This window comes from Lepidochelys olivacea, assembly GCF_965140295.1.
Source record: "Lepidochelys olivacea isolate rLepOli2 genome assembly, chromosome: 16".
NCBI lineage: Eukaryota > Metazoa > Chordata > Testudines > Cheloniidae > Lepidochelys > Lepidochelys olivacea.
Window position 1 is genome coordinate 16,704,352 of NC_140426.1, and position 17,273 is coordinate 16,721,624.

Here is a 17,273-nt window from a genome sequence, read left to right on the forward strand (position 1 = left end):
AGTTGCTCAGGAAGCGCTTTTCTTCTCCCTTGCAAAAGTTGAACTTTGGAGGATTTTCCTTCATGCAGCTGTTGGTGGCTGCACTTCTTCCAAGGGCTGGCCTTGTCTTGTCCCCCCACCCCCAAGGAGGGCACCTTCTAGCAAAGGGACGCTAGCCCAGCAGCACTGGAAGCTGGTTGGCTTGTTTCAGTGCATGTCTGGGAGCAGCCAGGAACAAATGGGAAGGCTGGGGGGAGCTGTGCCTGCAGCTGGGGGCTCTCCTCTGCCCCTCTAGAAGTAGTCAAGGAAAAGGCAGCCTGGTTTCTCTGCACAGGATTGTTCTTGCCCTGGGGGTAGGGAGAGTTGTGGGGAGATTCTCAGCTCTTCTGGGGACAAACTGGAGAAGGAGCATTTTGCACGAAGGAAGCCGAGGAAGGAATCTCGCAAAGGCTTGGGGGGCCACGTCTCCAGGCAGGAGCAGGAGCAGAGGGGTTACCTGTCTCTGTGCGTTGGAAGACTCCCAAGCCATGCATCACAGAGCAGGGCTCCTCCTGGGGCTTTGGCTGCTACTGGCCTCTAGCCTTGGAGAGCCCACCTCTGATTCTGGAGGGGTCACCTTGGCCTTTGTCTTTGATGTCACTGGCTCCATGTACGACGATCTGATGCAGGTGATGGATGGAGCATCCCGGATCTTGGAGCGGACGCTCAGCAGGAGCACAAAAGTCATTAGCAACTATGCTCTGATCCCCTTTCATGACCCAGGTAAGGCGGTTCTGGTTCACGCTAATCCTGTTGAGAACAATGCATTGCGCTGACTCAGGACCCATGGTTCTGGTCCAGGGCAATGCAGTGCAATAAACCAGGATCCATGGTTCTGGTCCAGACAAAGTACTGTGTTGCATTAAGCCAGAATCAATTATTCTGGTCCAATATGAAAAATGCTACAAAATATGGGAGCACAAGACATTGCGTTGCACTAATTTAGGGCCATTGGTTCCAGTCATACTGAGACCATTTCACTCTGGGGACTGGGTTCTGGTCCCGTAAAAGGCCTGGTACGGAGGATCTGGGACTCTGATCCAACAGGAAACACTGGTGACATGTGCAGTATCATGTGGTTCCCTTAATCCTGGCTCAGTATGAAAACTGACAGAGCTGTGTTTAGTAAGGATCAAAGTCCCCCACCCTTTCAAGGCAACTTGGTCCTACCCTATTGTCCCCCTTCTGACCCTCAGCTTTTCAGCCTTGTTAGGCACAGGGAAAGCTGGGAGGCGAATGTTCCAAACACAACCATAGCAGGGTTGGGCTAATGTGGCTAGAATCACTGGAACCTGACTCGCTGGCTAGAAAGTATCAGTTTAAATTTGAAAAGCATCAGTCTGACCCAGACAGCCAGGGCCTAAGATGGAAGCTGCCAGTTTCCTGAAGTAATTCTAACAAGCCTCCCCAGATCCTGGGGAATTCCTGCCGCAGCTGATTCTCCTCACCTTACCATCCCATTTAGATTGCTTTAGCCTCAGGTCCTTGCTTAGTTCACAGCCATGCAGCTTGGACTGCAATTTCCTCCAGTCCCGTACCTGGAGCAGGGTTGGGCCAGCTCTGTCCTTGGAAGGAAGACCTCAGAGAGGCTGGGTGCTGCAGGGCAGGAGGGGGGTATTGGTGACGCAGTCAAGGATGTGTCTGCACTGCCAAAAGTGTGTCCTTAGCTCGTCCGCTAACGCAGGTTAAAATAGCAGTGAAGACAAGGCTACTTGGCTTTTATCTTGGGCCAGCAGCTTGAATTCGACTCCAGGCTTCCTTGTAGGCTTCTCCAGCCAGCACAGAATCAGCGAGATGATAAGGGCCCTATAGTACTGCAAGTGGTGTATACTGGCTGTGATGTGAACCTTGATCCTTGTGGGCATTAATGAGGACAGGTCACTTTTCACAAGGATTAATTATGGTGTTAATTCTGAGGACCCTGGCCATATTCTAATTTGGTTAATTATATCCTGCTTCCCTAAAAATCCTCTTTTGCATTTTCTGCTGGATGATACATTTCACATCATGTCCCAAACTACTGTTGCTATGCGCGGTTACAGTTACTGTGATCCACCCCAGAGTTGGCTGCATTTTAGTGGATGGGTGAAGAGAGGCCTTATAGCTGTATAGTTTGTAGAGCAGCTTGAGGTCTTTCTATCTGAAGAACACTATTGGGATAGAAGTCGTAATTGTTTATTTGAACTCTGATAATAAACAAGGAAGCAGTGCTCTAAGTTAAATAAAGATGAAAGTTTCTCCTCTTACTGGTCCTTGCTTTTATACACATCCATGAGGTGCTAATCATTCATACCAAATAAGAACAAGCTCTCTGCCAAAAATTCATACAGAAAATAGCAATTCTGAAGAAAGGAACATTTGAATTAAAAATACTGAAGACAGCAGGAGAAGCTGTCAGAAGCACTAAATGGATTTTTAGAATGAACCGGCATCTATCTGTTGTGTACATTCCTTAAAATAGAAACAGGGCCCCTCTTTACATCCACTTGGTCTGTGGGGGTGCATCTGTCTTTTGTAACAGAGAGAACAGGTGGCTTGTCCATTAAATCCAGGCAGCTCGTGTTTCTGCACTGGTTACCATTGGAGACAGCGCCCCAAGGAACTCTAGGCCAGGTGATTTAAGTGGACTCCATTTAATATGGTCCTGTGTATGGAATGTCTCATGGTACCGGACGTGACTCTTCCTTGTGGAATGGTCCCAGGTAAATTAATTGACTCTGTGGCTCAGCCAGATGGGGATACTTGGGCACTGAGCAAGTTCCTGTTCCTCCATTCTCTGTCCCGTGCTGCTCCACACTGGGAAGTTTCATACCCACAGCGTCTGCTCTGCACGTGCTGTGCATTGTTGCTATCACACCATAGCCAAGGTCCTGCCCTCTCAGTAATAATTACCCAACAGGGCTCGGTCTTGTCATCTAGGGCAGACTAAGTTGCGTGTTAGCTATGTCCTGGAGCCAGGCTATAGTCCAAGGCTGTAGCCCAGTCTGGTAACCTAGTTTCCGTGATGATCAGCCTTGTCTATGTTGCAAGGCCAAACATCTTTTAAAAGCATGGAGGGATTCTGGGGCTGCACCTGTGTCCTCTGGTATGGTAGTGGTTACAGTGTAGACCAGACCTAGAGCTGCCCTCCTTGGGCTTTGTAAGGGTGATTACCTCTCATTACCATCACAAAGGGCACCTGTAAAGCAGAGGGTCTCTGTCAATCCACGAAAGAGCTGAAATGGCTTGGGAGGCGTGGGAGGGTGGGGCATGGTGGACGGGGCTGGGGGAAGTCCTCAGCTCCTGTGGTACCTCTGTCCTGCTATAGCTATTTGTTTGCATGGAAACAGATGGGGTTACCCCTTGCCAGGACTCGTCTGGCTGCAAGGTCCCTCGTCAGGCCAGGCGTCTGGTTTGCTGTAACTGGAGCACCCTGGCCGGGTAAATTGGCTGTCTCTCCCGTTAAGCTGAAGGAAAAGCCTTCCAGTCTCTGTGGAAGTCAGTCAGAGCACTGACATTATTTCAGAGGCCTCTGAGCCTGTCTCATATCCAGAGAGAACCGGTCTAGGGAAGGGGTGCCTTTGGTCAGCTCGTTGGTGCCGAGCCAGAGTTCGATGTGCTGATGACTCTTTGCATCTAAACGTGGCATCATTCATCTGAGGATCTCTTCTATTAAAACTCATGGCCCTCTTATGAGGCAGGTAGGTTCTCTTAACCCCCAGAGAGCAGTGGGGAAACTGAGGCACAGTAGACCTGTGGAAGTGCATTGTGTTAACTAACTTGTTTTAGCTAACTTGATGCAAAACGTGATTTTTCCTTTAACGAGGACAAGGGCAGTCATGGTTTAATAACGTGTGAGGAGCTGGTCGTGGTTAACTCTAGGGCAGAGTTGAGTTTAGTGCCACATTAGTTAAAATGTGTCAGCATGATGCGTTTTCTCATTGTAGACAAGGCTGCAGTGACATGCCCAGGGACACAGCCAGGAAGTAGAACCCGGGAGCTTGGGCATCCACCTGCCCTGCTCTAGCCACTAGCAGAATAGTAGGCTTTAGAGGTATCCCCCATCGCACCCAAAGCTGCAAGGCCCAGAGTGGAGGAGTGTAAAGGCAGTGTAAAGGCATCGCACACATGGGGAGATGCCTGCTGCATCAATGAGGGTATGTCTACACTGCAGTTAAAAACCCATGGCTGGGCCTGTGCCCGCTGACTCAGGCTGCGGGGCTGTTTAATTGCAATGAAGACATCTGGTCTCGGGCTGGAGCCCGGGCTATAGGACCCTGTGAAGTGGGAGAGTCCCAGAGCTGCATGGGCCAGCTGCGGGTGTCTCCCTGCAGTGTAGACATACCCTAAGTGTGATGGAATCTGTTCTTGTGGCGTGAGCCAGCAGCTCCTGACTTCTAACCCTCTGTCAACAAAGGGTCTGTCTCCGCTGCCGTCGCGGGGTGTGCTCCGCCCGAGCCGGCTTTAACTTCCTTAGCTCTGGTACCAGAGCAGCGAAGCTGCAGACTGGCCTTCAGCGCTGGCTTGGTGCCTGAGTGCCTGGCTTGGTCCCCTTTGCAAGACCAAGCCGCATGGGGGCGTAACACAGTCCTGCTTCAATGTGGATGAGACCTAAATAGCCTGTAATTTAGAAAGTGTCCTACTACAGGGCTGCTCTTTTGGGACTCCGGAGTGGAGATTACCTCTCAATCCCACCTGGGATGGTGGCCACCGTGGAAAAGCACAGACTGGCCGAGCCATCATCCACCAGCCCAGTAAAGGAGACCCAGCGTTCGTCCAATGGCAAGGGAGTATTCTTTGAAAGAAAGCTACAGTTGCTGATGCAGGTTTCTGAAGACAGGCAGGAACTAACAGACGCCTTTTGGTATTTGTGGTGGTGTTGTAGCCATGCTGGGCCTAGGATACTAGAGAGACAAGGTGGGTGAAGAGCTCTGTGTAGCTTGGAAGTTTGTCTCTTTTACCAGCAGAGGTTGGTTCAGTAAAAGATATTACCTCGCCCACCTTGTCTCTTTCATAGGCCTAGTGAGGCTGATATAGGGAAACTTAATATGAGGGATAGAGAGAGGGAAAATTGCAGACTTGTGCCCAGAGAGGAGAAAGCACTGATATCTGCTGTCTTGATATCTTTGGCAGAGGTTGGACCAGCGACCCTCACAGCAGATCCCAAGGAATTCCAGAGAGAGCTCAGAGGTCTCTACGTTCAGGTACAGTTGACTGCCTCATCTTAATATCTGTACATTGTTGGCTAGTGGCCTATGGCAACTGGTATTTGAAACCCGAGTGTGGCCAGTTCGGGAACCCAGCTTGTTTGGTTGGAATGTAACCCTTAGCGGGTGGCAAAGAAACCCCAGATGCCAAGGATGTAACTCCTAAGCCAAGCGGCCATGGAGCCACCTTGCCTCCCTTTGTAAGAGAGGCACTGTGTTCCTGTGAGACAGCTGGCATTTTAAAGCATCAGGTTTTTGTGTTATCGCAAAGCTACAAGTGTAGTGCACTCTCTCTCGGAACCAACCTTTAATTAAGGGAGGTATTCACAACCAAAGTGCAAGCAGAGGAAAGAATTCGGCTTTGTCATTACCTTTAAAAATAACTAGGAGCATCCTCCAGCAGCGCTACCTGGATCCTCCCTGCCACGTGCGGACTGGGTGCAGCAAGGAATTCTGGTGACACTTGTCACTCTTAAGGGAGATACATTTCTACGCCCAGGGCAGGGAAAGAGAGGGGCTAATGCTGGTGCTGCTGGGGACAAGTTCAACTCCCAGCACAGATGTGGAGCAGCCTCAGGGTGTGCCCAGCTGCCCCTCATTGGAGAATAGCTGAGGTGTGGGAATGTCCTGGCGATGCCCCCTGACGTGCCCCCAACGCGCATGCTGTGCCTTAGGCTCCTGAGGGGTAGGGGAGAGCACAGAGCAGCTCTGCACTGGTCAGGAGAGACCCTTGGGGAGCGGAGGGGGGGCCTGGTGTGGTCAGTGCCCCAGCAAGATGTCGGAGGGGCTCTGTTGCTGCAGGTACCATATTTGGATGAGATTTAGATCTGAGGCCTTGCCCTCCCCTGGTTATTCTAGATCCTGGCTGGGAGCTCTTTGCGTGAGCAGGGGTCCTGCCTAGGGTCCAGCTTGGGGAGCTATTGGAGTTGTTCCAGACATGATTTTTCTCCCTCCCACATAAAGTTTAGCTGAAAACAATTTTTGTTTGTTTGTTTTTTCATTAAATATTTTCCCCAGATATGTTCAGGTTTTTACTGCAAACCCCCAAACTAAAAAACGTTCAGGTTTAGATTGAAAAACCAAAACCAATAAATATCAGAGGGGCATCCGTGTTAGTCTGTATTCACAAAAGCAAGGAGGAGTCTGGTGGCACCTTAGAGACTAACAGATTTATTTGGGCATAAGCTTTCGTGGGTAAAAACCCCACTTCTTCAGATGCAATGAACTGAACATTTCTGTCAGAAACGGAAAGATATACAGCCACTGCGTTCCACTGCAGAGAGAGCTGCATTTTGGCGACAGAGGAAGTGACTCGTGCGTAGATATTCATAACCTTGAATGATGCATTTATCTCTGTGCTCTGAGAGCAGGACGTGTACATGTATCGCTGTAAAGAGCTTTAGGGTCCTTCAAGGTGCAAAGTGCTATACAAGATATTCTGTATTATTATTGTGTAAGTAATAACCGGCTGCCTGGCATGGCTTGGTTATAGCTGAGCGATCTGTTGAACTCCCCTCTCTATGGTCTACGTCAGCTGGAGGCCCCTAAATGAGCGTCTCTTCCCAGGCCCGTAAGAAAGCTGGCAATTAGATTCTGTTTTCCTCTGTGTGGGAGGTGAAACTGTTACACTGGAGGGAAGGCTGGGAAGCCCTGGGATGATGGGAGGTTGGATGACTGTTGCTGAGCTGCCTTGGAGGCCACCAGGAGCTGGCATCTCTAGTCACCATGTGTTTGCACTGCGCATGCTTTGCATGAAGGGTCCCTTTGTGAATGATTCATCGGGGTTGCAAGTAGGTTACAGGCAGGAGTAGTGTGTGTTATCCGAGGTCACCAGCACATCAATCAAAGGTGTTAAAGAGGGTTACCAGCAACCTGTTGGTCTCTGTGACGGTCTATAATTAACTGTTGATTACAACATCGAAGGATCGTTTATTAACCCTTTATAAGTGACTCAGAAGTGGAATTTTGGCGTCTGAAAAAGGCACGAGTCTGCTGGGATTCCCTAGCGTTTCTGAAGCGCAGGGTGGGACACTGAGTGCGGCTCCTGCCTTTAGCTTCATTCCAGCAGCCTGTGACGTGGCACCTGTGCAGCCAGGTGACGCTGCTGTTTGCACCTCTGGTGCCTACCTGTGTCCAGGCACTGCCAGGGCAAACGGCAACTGTGCCTGTCCGCACTAGGGGCTTTCCGGGCTCAGGATATGTGCCCAGGGCAGAGCAGGCATTGCTCACTGAACTCTTGGAAGGTGAGGCAGTGATCGTGATGGGGCACGTGGTCTCAGCAAGTTTTCCCCTCCCTAATGGAAATGGCGTCCCACCCCAGGTTGCTGCCTGCAGCCCTCACTTTGGGCTCCGTTAGGATTACTCGGGTTTCCTAATGGGCTCTTTGGCTGCAGGGCGGAGGGGATTGCCCGGAGATGAGCGTCGGAGCCATCCAGCTGGCCGTGGAGGTCTCGCACCCGGGATCGTTCATCTATGTGTTCTCGGACGCTCGGGCCAAAGACTACAAGCGCAAGCAGGAGTTGCTGCAGCTCCTGCAGCACAAACAGTCCCAGGTGAGAGTCCGGCTACTGGCTTGCAGCTGCGTTCCCAGGAGATGTCCCTTCGCTGTGACCCAGGAGCCGCTGAACATCCGCTCCCTGAGCCCACAAGGTGGCGAAGAGCCGTGCAAAGGAAGCCTTTTGCAAAGCACAACAGTACCCAACTGTACTGGTCCTATAAAACCTATAAACAATGCCATGTATTCTTTGCCTCCGCCTGCTTTTACGTTTTCTGTTGGCTAGCTCTTGACATATATATATATAGACCCGGAGCATGCTCGTAACTGTTTCTTCACCTTGGAGTTGGCACATGCCAACCTGCTGCCAGTGGGGGAGGGGGGAGGATGGCTGGTTGGAGTCTCTTCTGACTTGGTTTGCTGTCGTGCGTTTCTCTGTGGCAGGTTGTGTTCGTGCTAACAGGGGACTGCGGGGACAGAAGCCACCCTGGGTATCGAGTGTACGAAGAAATTGCGGCTACCAGCTCTGGGCAGATATTCCATCTGGATAAACAACAGGTGAAGGAGGTGAGTGGAAAAGACCTGAATTTTGTTACTTGTGAGCATCTGTGCTCTCAAATGAACTCGCGCAGAGAAACGATAAAAAACCAAAACGCCCTGTCACCTGTGGGTGAACACTTTTCGCAGAGTGATCACTCCCTATCTGACCTCTCAGTCCTCGTCCGCAAAGGAAACCTGCCCAATGCCTTTGAAAGATGAGCCTGGGAGTTTAATACTAGATAGATATTAAAAATCATGGGCTGTACAGAGACACGTGATTTATGGCTCATTATAACAATCTAGAACCCAGCCCCCAGTCTTTACACCCCTCCCCGCCCCGATTACTGGAGGGGTATTAATGGCCCACTTCACCTTGCATGGTCCCTTGAAATATGTGTTAACTTATGCTAAACAATCTGTTCCACCCTGTATTTAGCTGTGACACTCCGAGCACCTTTCCCAGGTTGGAAGAAGAGCTCTGTGTAGCTTAAAAGCTTGTTTGTCTCAGCAATAGAAGCTGGTCCAATAAAAGCTAGTACCTCCCACACCTTGTCTCTCTAGTATCCTGGGACCAGCGCGGCTACAATGACCCTGCCTGCGAGAATGGAAGACTTGGATGGTTTTCACAGTCTCCTTTATGTTTTGGGTGGCTGGGATGGCGTGATAAGATCATGATGATCAGAGGCCTCTCTCCTTCACTGGCTTGATGCTGTCGATCCCCTTTAGTTCAGGTGGCCTCATCAAGTTAGCAATGCAAGGCTCTTTTGTCTTTTTGTCTTTTGTCGTCACATTAGTGGCTTAGATTGACGTGCCACGGATTGTTATCCCTTAGGGACTTCCTGGAGGTTTGGGCATTCAGGAGCAAAGCCTCAGTGCCCATCTAATCCCCTGTCCCCGCTCCGGGGGACTGAAGAAGATGGTTGTCTCAGGGCTAACGCAGGAGCCTGGGAGTCTGTAGACCTGGGGTCTGTTTCTGGTTGCCTCGCAGGATAGCTGCGTGATCCTGGGTTAAGTGCTTCCACTTCTTTGGGCCTCCATTTCCCCGTCTGTAGCATGGAGACAATACTACCCCTGGGGTGTGGAGGAGTAAGGCCAAAACCTTAAAACCAGGACCGCGGTGGGAGCTGTTGGGGGCTCCACACCTTTGAAAATCAGACAGGTCCCTAACTATGGAGCCTGACTTTAGACTCCTGCCTTTAGACTCCTGCCTTTGACGGTCTTGACCCGGCCGGTCTGTGAAGCGCTTGGAGAGCAGGAGCCCAGCGTCTGTCTAACTATTAACAGCAACAGGTTTGGAGCGGTGAGGTCTCCTTCTGCCTCCCTTCCGCCCCCCTTCCTGGCGGCTGGCTCTTGCACAGTATTCCCGTGGGCAAGGGGCGGGCTAATCACTCATCTGCTCCGAGCGGCTGAGTGGGAGCCATCTGGCAATAACAATCACGCCAGAATCTTTAATTCCTCTAACATCAGCAAGTGTGCGTGTTTGCTTTGTAACTGGAAAGGATCAGCCCTTGCTGCTGTCTCCTTTTCCCTGCACCCTGCCTCCCTCCCTGCTCCAGCACCTGGAAAACAGCATGTTCGGGATAAACAGTTAAGGCTGGATCCTCAGATGCCGTGTCAATCACTGGAGCCCTGTCAGGTTGAGGATTTGGCCCTTAATTCTGTGCAAAGACTGGTTTCCTTGTTCCCATTCTCTGGACCCAGCTGCAGGGACTGATGGGACCAGTAAATGCCATTGTATCTTGCGTTTGTGTATGAGGTGTGACGTGCTATCTATGGTACTCAGGCGGGTCCCTGTTACCAAAGTAATGGTACCCCAGTCCCTGAGCATCCCGCAGCCTGTAGTGTATTTATCATCACCACCCCCTGTGAGGTAGGGCAGGACTATTGGCCCCATTGCACAGGTGGCAAAGCGCAGCACAGAGACAAGTCGCTTGCCCAAGGTCACACTCAAACCTGTGACAGAGCGTGGAGTTGAATCCAGGTCTCCTGAGTGCCAGCAGCTGGGACTGCAATCACCCGAAGTCCTGCACCGTCCTTCTGGCTAGGAGCAGGCTGGGGTCAGCACTGGTAGCCAGTCAGGAGTTTCCTGTTGCCAGCTGAGCTCTGCTCTGGAGATCGAGGGGCTCCCTTAGACTGGTTCTTCCCTTGGGCAAGGGGAGGAACCGGAGCTGGATTTCTGTGTCCATATAGAATCATAGAATCATAGAATATCAGGGTTGGAAGGGACCTCAGGAGGTCATCTAGTCCAACCCCCTGCTCAAAGCAGGACCAATCCCCAATTAAATCATCCCAACCAGGGCTTTGTCAAGCCTGACCTTAAAAACTTCTAAGGAAGGAGATTCTACCACCTCCCTAGGTAACGCATTCCAGTGTTTCACCACCCTCCTAGTGAAAAAGTTTTTCCTAATATCCAACCTAAACCTCCCCCACTGCAACTTGAGACCATTACTCCTTGTCCTGTCCTCTTCCACCACTGAGAATAGTCTAGAACCATCCTCTCTGAAACCACCTCTCAGGTAGTTGAAAGCAGCTATCAAATCCCCCCTCATTCTTCTCTTCTGCAGACTAAACAATCCCAGTTCCCTCAGCTTCTCCTCATAAGTCATGTGTTCCAGACCCCTAATCATTTTTGTTGCCCTTCGCTGGACTCTCTCCAATTTATCCACATCCTTCTTGTAGTGTGGGGCCCAAAACTGGATACAGTACTCCAGATGAGGCCTCACCAATGTCGAATAGAGGGGGACGATCACGTCCCTCAATCTGCTCGCTATGCCCCTACTTATACATCCCAAAATGCCGTTGGCCTTCTTGGCAACAAGAGCACACTGCTGACTCATATCCAGCTTCTCGTCCACTGTCACCCCTAGGTCCTTTTCCACAGAACTGCTGCCTAGCCATTCGGTCCCTAGTCTGTAGCTGTGCATTGGGTTCTTCCATCCTAAGTGCAGGACCCTGCACTTATCCTTATTGAACCTCATCAGATTTCTTTTGGCCCAATCCTCCAATTTGTCTAGGTCCCTCTGTATCCTATCCCTGCCCTCCAGCGTATCTACCACTCCTCCCAGTTTAGTACCATCCGCAAATTTGCTGAGAGTGCAATCCACACCATCCTCCAGATCATTTATGAAGATATTGAACAAAACCGGCCCCAGGACCGACCCCTGGGGCACTCCACTTGATACCGGCTGCCAACTAGACATGGAGCCATTGATCACTACCCATTGAGCCTGACAATCTAGCCAACTTTCTACCCACCTTATAGTGCATTCATCCAGCCCATACTTCTCTAACTTGCTGACAAGAATACTGTGGGAGACCGTGTCAAAAGCTTTGCTAAAGTCAAGAAACAATACATCCACTGCTTTCCCTTCATCCACAGAACCAGTAATCTCATCATGGAAGGCGATTAGATTAGTCAGGCATGACCTTCCCTTGGTGAATCTATGCTGACTGTTCCTGATCACTTTCCTCTCATGTAAGTGCTTCAGGATTGATTCTTTGAGGACCTGCTCCATGATTTTTCCGGGGACTGAGGTGATATCTAACCTCCCCCCGGTCCTATCACTTCTCTGGGCTCAGGGCCCACAGGGAGCAGGGGCTGGGCTCCGGCACTGGATCCCCTGCAGGACTTTCCCAAGCAGGTTGTTTTTCTTTTTTTACAGGAACAAAGAAAACGGTGCTAGGCGTGAAACTGAAGGGGAAAGGGAGGGTCAGGTGTGAGCAAGGGCGGGAGGAGCAAAGAACATGCTAAGGAGCCTGGCTCTGTCCTGTGCTGCCTGCTCTGGCTGTCCCATCTCCCGTGCACACCACCCCCCTGCTCAGCCCCACCCTGCAGCGTCCCAGGAGCTCCCCACGTTGCATATACTGGGCTGTCCAAATGCATTTGTCTCGGCCCTTGGGCATGGTGCAGGTTCTGATACAGGTCTGTGCCCTTCCTAGCCTGCTTTCCTCCCCGTGGGAGAGCGCACGATGTGCACCTCATGGCACCAGGATGGCTGGGGAGGGGTGCAGTGCCCATTAAAGACTTTCCCATGGGGCTGGAGGAGCCAGGCTTTGCCCTCCAGTTGAGTTGTTGCTCAAGATCTTGATGGTGAATCTCGAGAAGGCTCGGTCCCTCCTGCTCATGTGACTGAACTAATGTCTGTATACATACAGTGTGTATCCCCCCCGCCTAGTTTGTGCCTGGACTCTTACCACCTCTGCACCTTCGGGGGAGAGGTAACCAGGGGCAACAGCCCTGACAGCAGGCCCCCTCCCAATATCTCAATGTTTGTGCATCCCAGCACACCAGAGAGCATCCCGGGTTTACGGTGGGGTGGCCTGTGATAGGAGGGGACCGCGTTTCGCATTTGAGGTGCCTTCCAGTCCTATGTCCCTGCTCCATGTCACCCTCTCTGCCCCGTAGGTGCTGAAATGGGTAGAAGAGGCTATCCAGGCCTCCAAAGTCCACCTGCTGTCCACAGACCACGAGCAGGGGGGAGAGCACACCTGGCTGGTTCCCTTTGACCCCAGCCTGAAGGAAGTCACCATCTCCGTGAGCGGCCCCGCTCCAGAGATCGAAGTCAGGGATCCGGCAGGTATGTCCCAGGGCATTATCAGCAAGCGGGTCCCAACCTCGGGCAGGGGGAGGACAGTTTCGGCTATGGGGAGAGCCTAGTGAGCAGCCTATGCCAGCTGCGGGTCCACTGGCCCAAGCAGCAGAGAGCTGGGATTTAGAGCTAAAAAGGTCCTGAGTTCAGTCCCTTTTGGGGACCCGACCAGGGGCTCGTTTGATGAGCGAATGGGAGACTGAAGCCAGGAAATAACCAAGCTGAGCTGCACTGAGGGAGACAAGCCACAGGGCAAAAATCTGTTCAGCAAAAAGTAATGAGCTGCAAAGACCTCGTTAAGCTCCCAAGTGTGTCCCTTCCCCTTTGCCATGTTAAATTCATACTTTAATTTTGTAAGACCTGCTTTTCCCCTATCCCTTCTGGGCTTTTCTTCTCAGCTGTCAGTTGACAACTGCTGATTGACGATAACTGCTCCTCAGCCACTGAAATTACCCCACGTGGCTGGCTTTCCCCAAGCATTGCCAACGCATGGTGTGAGCAAACGACCTGCAGAGAGTGCTGAGGACACGAGGGAGACCAGGAGGATGAGGGTTAAAGAGAAGTGATATGGGGGCTCGGAGCTGGGAAGGGAGCGGTGCAGATAGATAGGCAGCATGGGTGAACGAGAGACCCTCCCAGCTGCCTGGGTCCCGTGGAAGGGACCGAGAGGCCGTGAATACTGAGGGTTTAGAATGAGCAGAGGGAAATGTGGGTAGGTGGGTGTGTGGTCATACACGGGAGGAGGAAGGGCAGCGGGCTGGGAGGGTGTCTCTCCTTAGAGAAGAGAGTGAGGGAAAGATGAGCAACCTCCAGCAAAAATGGAAAAGGAGCGGCTAGCTAGCGTGGCAGGGCTTGGGTTGGAGAGAGCTGGGATCCCAGGCTGCTTTCTCCAGGGGCACAGGGTCTGTGGAGGGAGCCGTAATGTCGGAAGTGGCGCTAAAACCTGGTGGGCGGAGAAAGCTCTGTGGGCCTGTCAGGTGTGGGAATACAATGCTGAGCCCGTTGCTAGCCACTCGGGGCTACGGGCAGAAGGCGGCCCTGGAGGCTGTGATGCAAACAGACTCCTGCCGAGAACAGGCAACTCGGAGACTGGGCTTCTGCCTTCCTCTGTCCTGGGTAGACCGTAATGGGCAGATGCGTCGGGCATGGCTTGTTGGAAAGCCACCAACTATTGGATGTAGCGGGGCTGGGCCGTCCCTCCTAGGACAGGTGAGCGGGAAGCAGGAGGTGCTAACCCAAGGATTCCGCTTGCCGGTGCAGGGAAGATCCTTCAGAAAGGCCGGGGCCTGGAGGAACACCTCAACATCCCGAACTCCGCCAGGGTGCTGACTGTCAAGCCTCACCGGCCAGGCGTGTGGTCAGTCAAGGTAGGATGGAAGCGAAAGGAATTGCTGGGCCAGGGGCCTATCTAGGCCAGATCCTAGAGCAGGCAAACCCCTTTGCCTGAGAGGTTCTCCATGTGCCAAGAGACGTGGAGAAATGTATAGAATGCAACTTTGATGTCTTGTCCCCAGCTTGCTCCCCAGGGTCTATCCCCTCTCTAGGGTGGAGACGCTGCAGCTGCCTCGTTAACTGGTTCCAGCCTGGGCACCCTTCCCTGTAGCACCCAAGTGTTGCCTCCCTAGTCCCCTGTCCCCTCTGGGAGCTGGGTCCCTTGTGATAACTTCGGCCCTGATGCAGGAAGGGAGGCTGACCCAGGGGCTGGGTTTTCCCCTTTCACCACCAGCTCCACTCTGGAAGGCAATGGGCTGGCCACCGGGAATACTTCGTGGGGTTCTAAGGAAAGCCAAGTGCTCTGAATAAATAGGGGCATGGGACTTCTCAGGAAGGTGTCAATTGGTTAAGGGCACTTTGAAGTCAACTCTAAAAGTCCGAGGGCCAGCTTCTCTACTGGTGTCGGGGTGGAACTCCATTGAAGTAATGGAAATGCTCCCATTTGCAACAGAGAATTTGGCCTCACTGAACATAAAGATTCCCCCCAGGGTTCCACTCGTTCTGTCACTCCGATCCCATTGTGGCTCTCCAGGGCTGCAGAAGGAAGTGTGTGCCTGCCCAGAATGCAGGCTACTAAAAAGGTCTGTCTGCGGCTTACTGCAGCCTCTCCCTTCTCCCCTACCCCCTGATCCTGCATGGTGGGCAGCTTCAGGAGTCAGAGCTACCCCCTTTCTACACTTGATGATGTGACGTCTGTTTGCTGCTTTCAGATCCAGAGCAGCGGCCGCCACTCAGTGAGAATCACGGGCGTCAGCGCCATCCGTTTCCGAGCCAGCTTTTCCCACCAACCTACGTTCGACCTAAACCACCCCAGAGAGCGGCCTGTGCATGGTACCTCCTGCTCTTCCCATGGCGCGCGTGCATGTGTGTGGAGGGGGCAGGGGGGTCCATAAGACGCGGCGTGCTAGAGAGCGAATGGAGCCGAAGATAAGTGGGCTCCCGCTGTTTTGCTGGGCTCTGGGGCAAGCTGCTCTGTTCCATGTTTGCTGAAGCTTCGAGTGGCCTTCGGAGCAGCTCTGAGTGGAGCGTGTTGCAGCAATCCAGCCTGGAGCCAGCAGGCGCTATTGTTTATACAGCGGCAGTGCCTAGGGGTCCCAACCATAGAGCAGGGCCTCATTGTGCTAGGCGCTGTACAAATGTAGAACAAAAGCAGTCCCTGCCCCAAGGAGCCTGCAGTTGAAGTATAAAATGAGACAGCAGGTGGCTGCAGACAGGCAGGGGAGCCCAAGGTAACGATGAGATGAGCATGGAAAGCAGTGATCCCAGCCACCGAATAATAGGGGTGATGTTTGCAGCAGAGAGGAAAGGTCACAGTGCTTTACAATGACTGTCCTGGATGCAGTCCCATTCCTTGCTCTCCCCGCTGCCTTCCCCTGTCTCTGCAGGGCTTCCTGTCTCTGTGCTGATTAACTGCACTGGCTTGGAGCCTCCAGGGCACCTGAAGGGCGTGGAGCTGTATGACAGCTCTGGCCGGCCCCTCGTCTCCCTGCCGACACGGCCTTTCTCCAATGACTCCTCCAGCCAGCTCTGGGTGGGACCCCAATTCCAGGCACCCATGGGAAGCTTCTTGCTGCAAGTGACAGGGGAAGACCCAGATGGACACCCATTGCAGCGTGTATCGGGAGTCGCCTACACCAGTGTGGTCCCAGGTGAGCAGCTCTGGTTTGTACGGTCCTAGCGGGAAGAGGTTCGGAGCTGCTGGCTCGATGCCTTTCTGTAGCTCGTAGAGTAGCATCGGAATAGGCCAACCAGCTTTTATTCCTCTTACAAGCAGGTACCTGAAATCACCCAGGAAAGGGCTGGAGATAGGTGTAATGTCCCAGGTTCTGAACGGACATTTCTCTAATACTCCCTCCATGGTAGAACCCCACCTACCTTGCGGGGTTCATCTGTCCAACTTCCTTTCAGGAGCACAAAACGTAGCCCTCTTCTGGGAGAAGGGTCTGTAGCTGCCTGCTCTGTTTTGAGGAGGCATAGCCAGTTACACATTTAGTATAAATGTGCAGACAAGGTTAGGGAGAAGCTTGTCCTATGTGGCTCAAGGAGTGAGGCTGCTATTTGAAAGCAGGGGTGAAGCAGATATTGCAGTGATATGTATGGTATAAATGCCCAGAAAGGGAGAAGTAGCCAGTGTCATAATAGACTATGGAATCACAGCCTTTCGCAGACAGGACGTATTTATTAAACCCAAACAGCTGCAATTAGAACCATGAACAAACAGGTTTCTACACAGCTTTGAGATCCAGCTTCGTCTCCATTGTTTACCAGAACCACACCCTCTCTAGTACTCTACAGAGCACACAGAGATCTAATGTCTGCAGAATATACTGCAAGTAAACATATCATTACAGCAGGACCTGCGCCTTACCAAATGAGGCCCTAACTTTAGCTTCTTATAGTGAGTTATTAGGACAAAGCCAGACAGGGGCTGCTCATTTTTTAAAGGAAAGACCGTTCCATTTCAGCACAGGGGTCCAGTTTGGTTTTTTTCATGGTTATTTTTTTTTTCCCTCTCCCCAATCAAATTTTCAATGTTCTGTTTCTGAGAATTAGGGAGTCTCTCTCTCTCTCTCTCTTTACCCCATGCCTGTCCCCACCACCCAGGTCTACCCAAAGTGAACATGCCCATTAAAATCCAGGCTTATCACAATCAGTCACTGCTGATCAGCTGCTCTGCCCAGAGCGAGATCCCCTTCCGACTGAAGCTCAGCCGTGGTGGGGAGATGCTTGGAAAGGATCAACTTTTCAGGTAAGTCTCAGGCTCTACTGCAGTAAGTCAGTTACTTGGTAAATTTCCCCAAACCCACATTAGTCACATACAAATATAGGTAGGTCTGGCCAGGATGTTAATTACAAGGGCTAGCAATCCTCATGCTCCAGGGCACAAAATGATGTCCAGCTTGGGGGACAGGAAGGTATTTGTTCCATGGCATAACATTACACCGTACGTTC

General features: G+C 51.9%; 1 protein-coding gene across 1 annotated transcript in view; it reads left to right on the forward strand.

The window, feature by feature from the left end:
* The first annotated feature begins 383 nt into the window (after positions 1-383).
* Positions 384-17,273, forward strand: part of HMCN2 (hemicentin 2) — a 112,036-nt gene continuing 95,146 nt past the window's right edge. Inside the window, exons 1-9 of the mRNA XM_084649981.1 lie at positions 384-741; positions 5,131-5,201; positions 7,598-7,756; positions 8,143-8,265; positions 12,644-12,815; positions 14,088-14,194; positions 15,032-15,152; positions 15,707-15,970; positions 16,926-17,070. Of these exons, the coding sequence (XP_084506107.1) occupies positions 507-741; positions 5,131-5,201; positions 7,598-7,756; positions 8,143-8,265; positions 12,644-12,815; positions 14,088-14,194; positions 15,032-15,152; positions 15,707-15,970; positions 16,926-17,070 (1,397 nt within the window). The 5' untranslated portion in view covers positions 384-506. The remainder of the gene's footprint in view (positions 742-5,130; positions 5,202-7,597; positions 7,757-8,142; positions 8,266-12,643; positions 12,816-14,087; positions 14,195-15,031; positions 15,153-15,706; positions 15,971-16,925; positions 17,071-17,273) is intronic.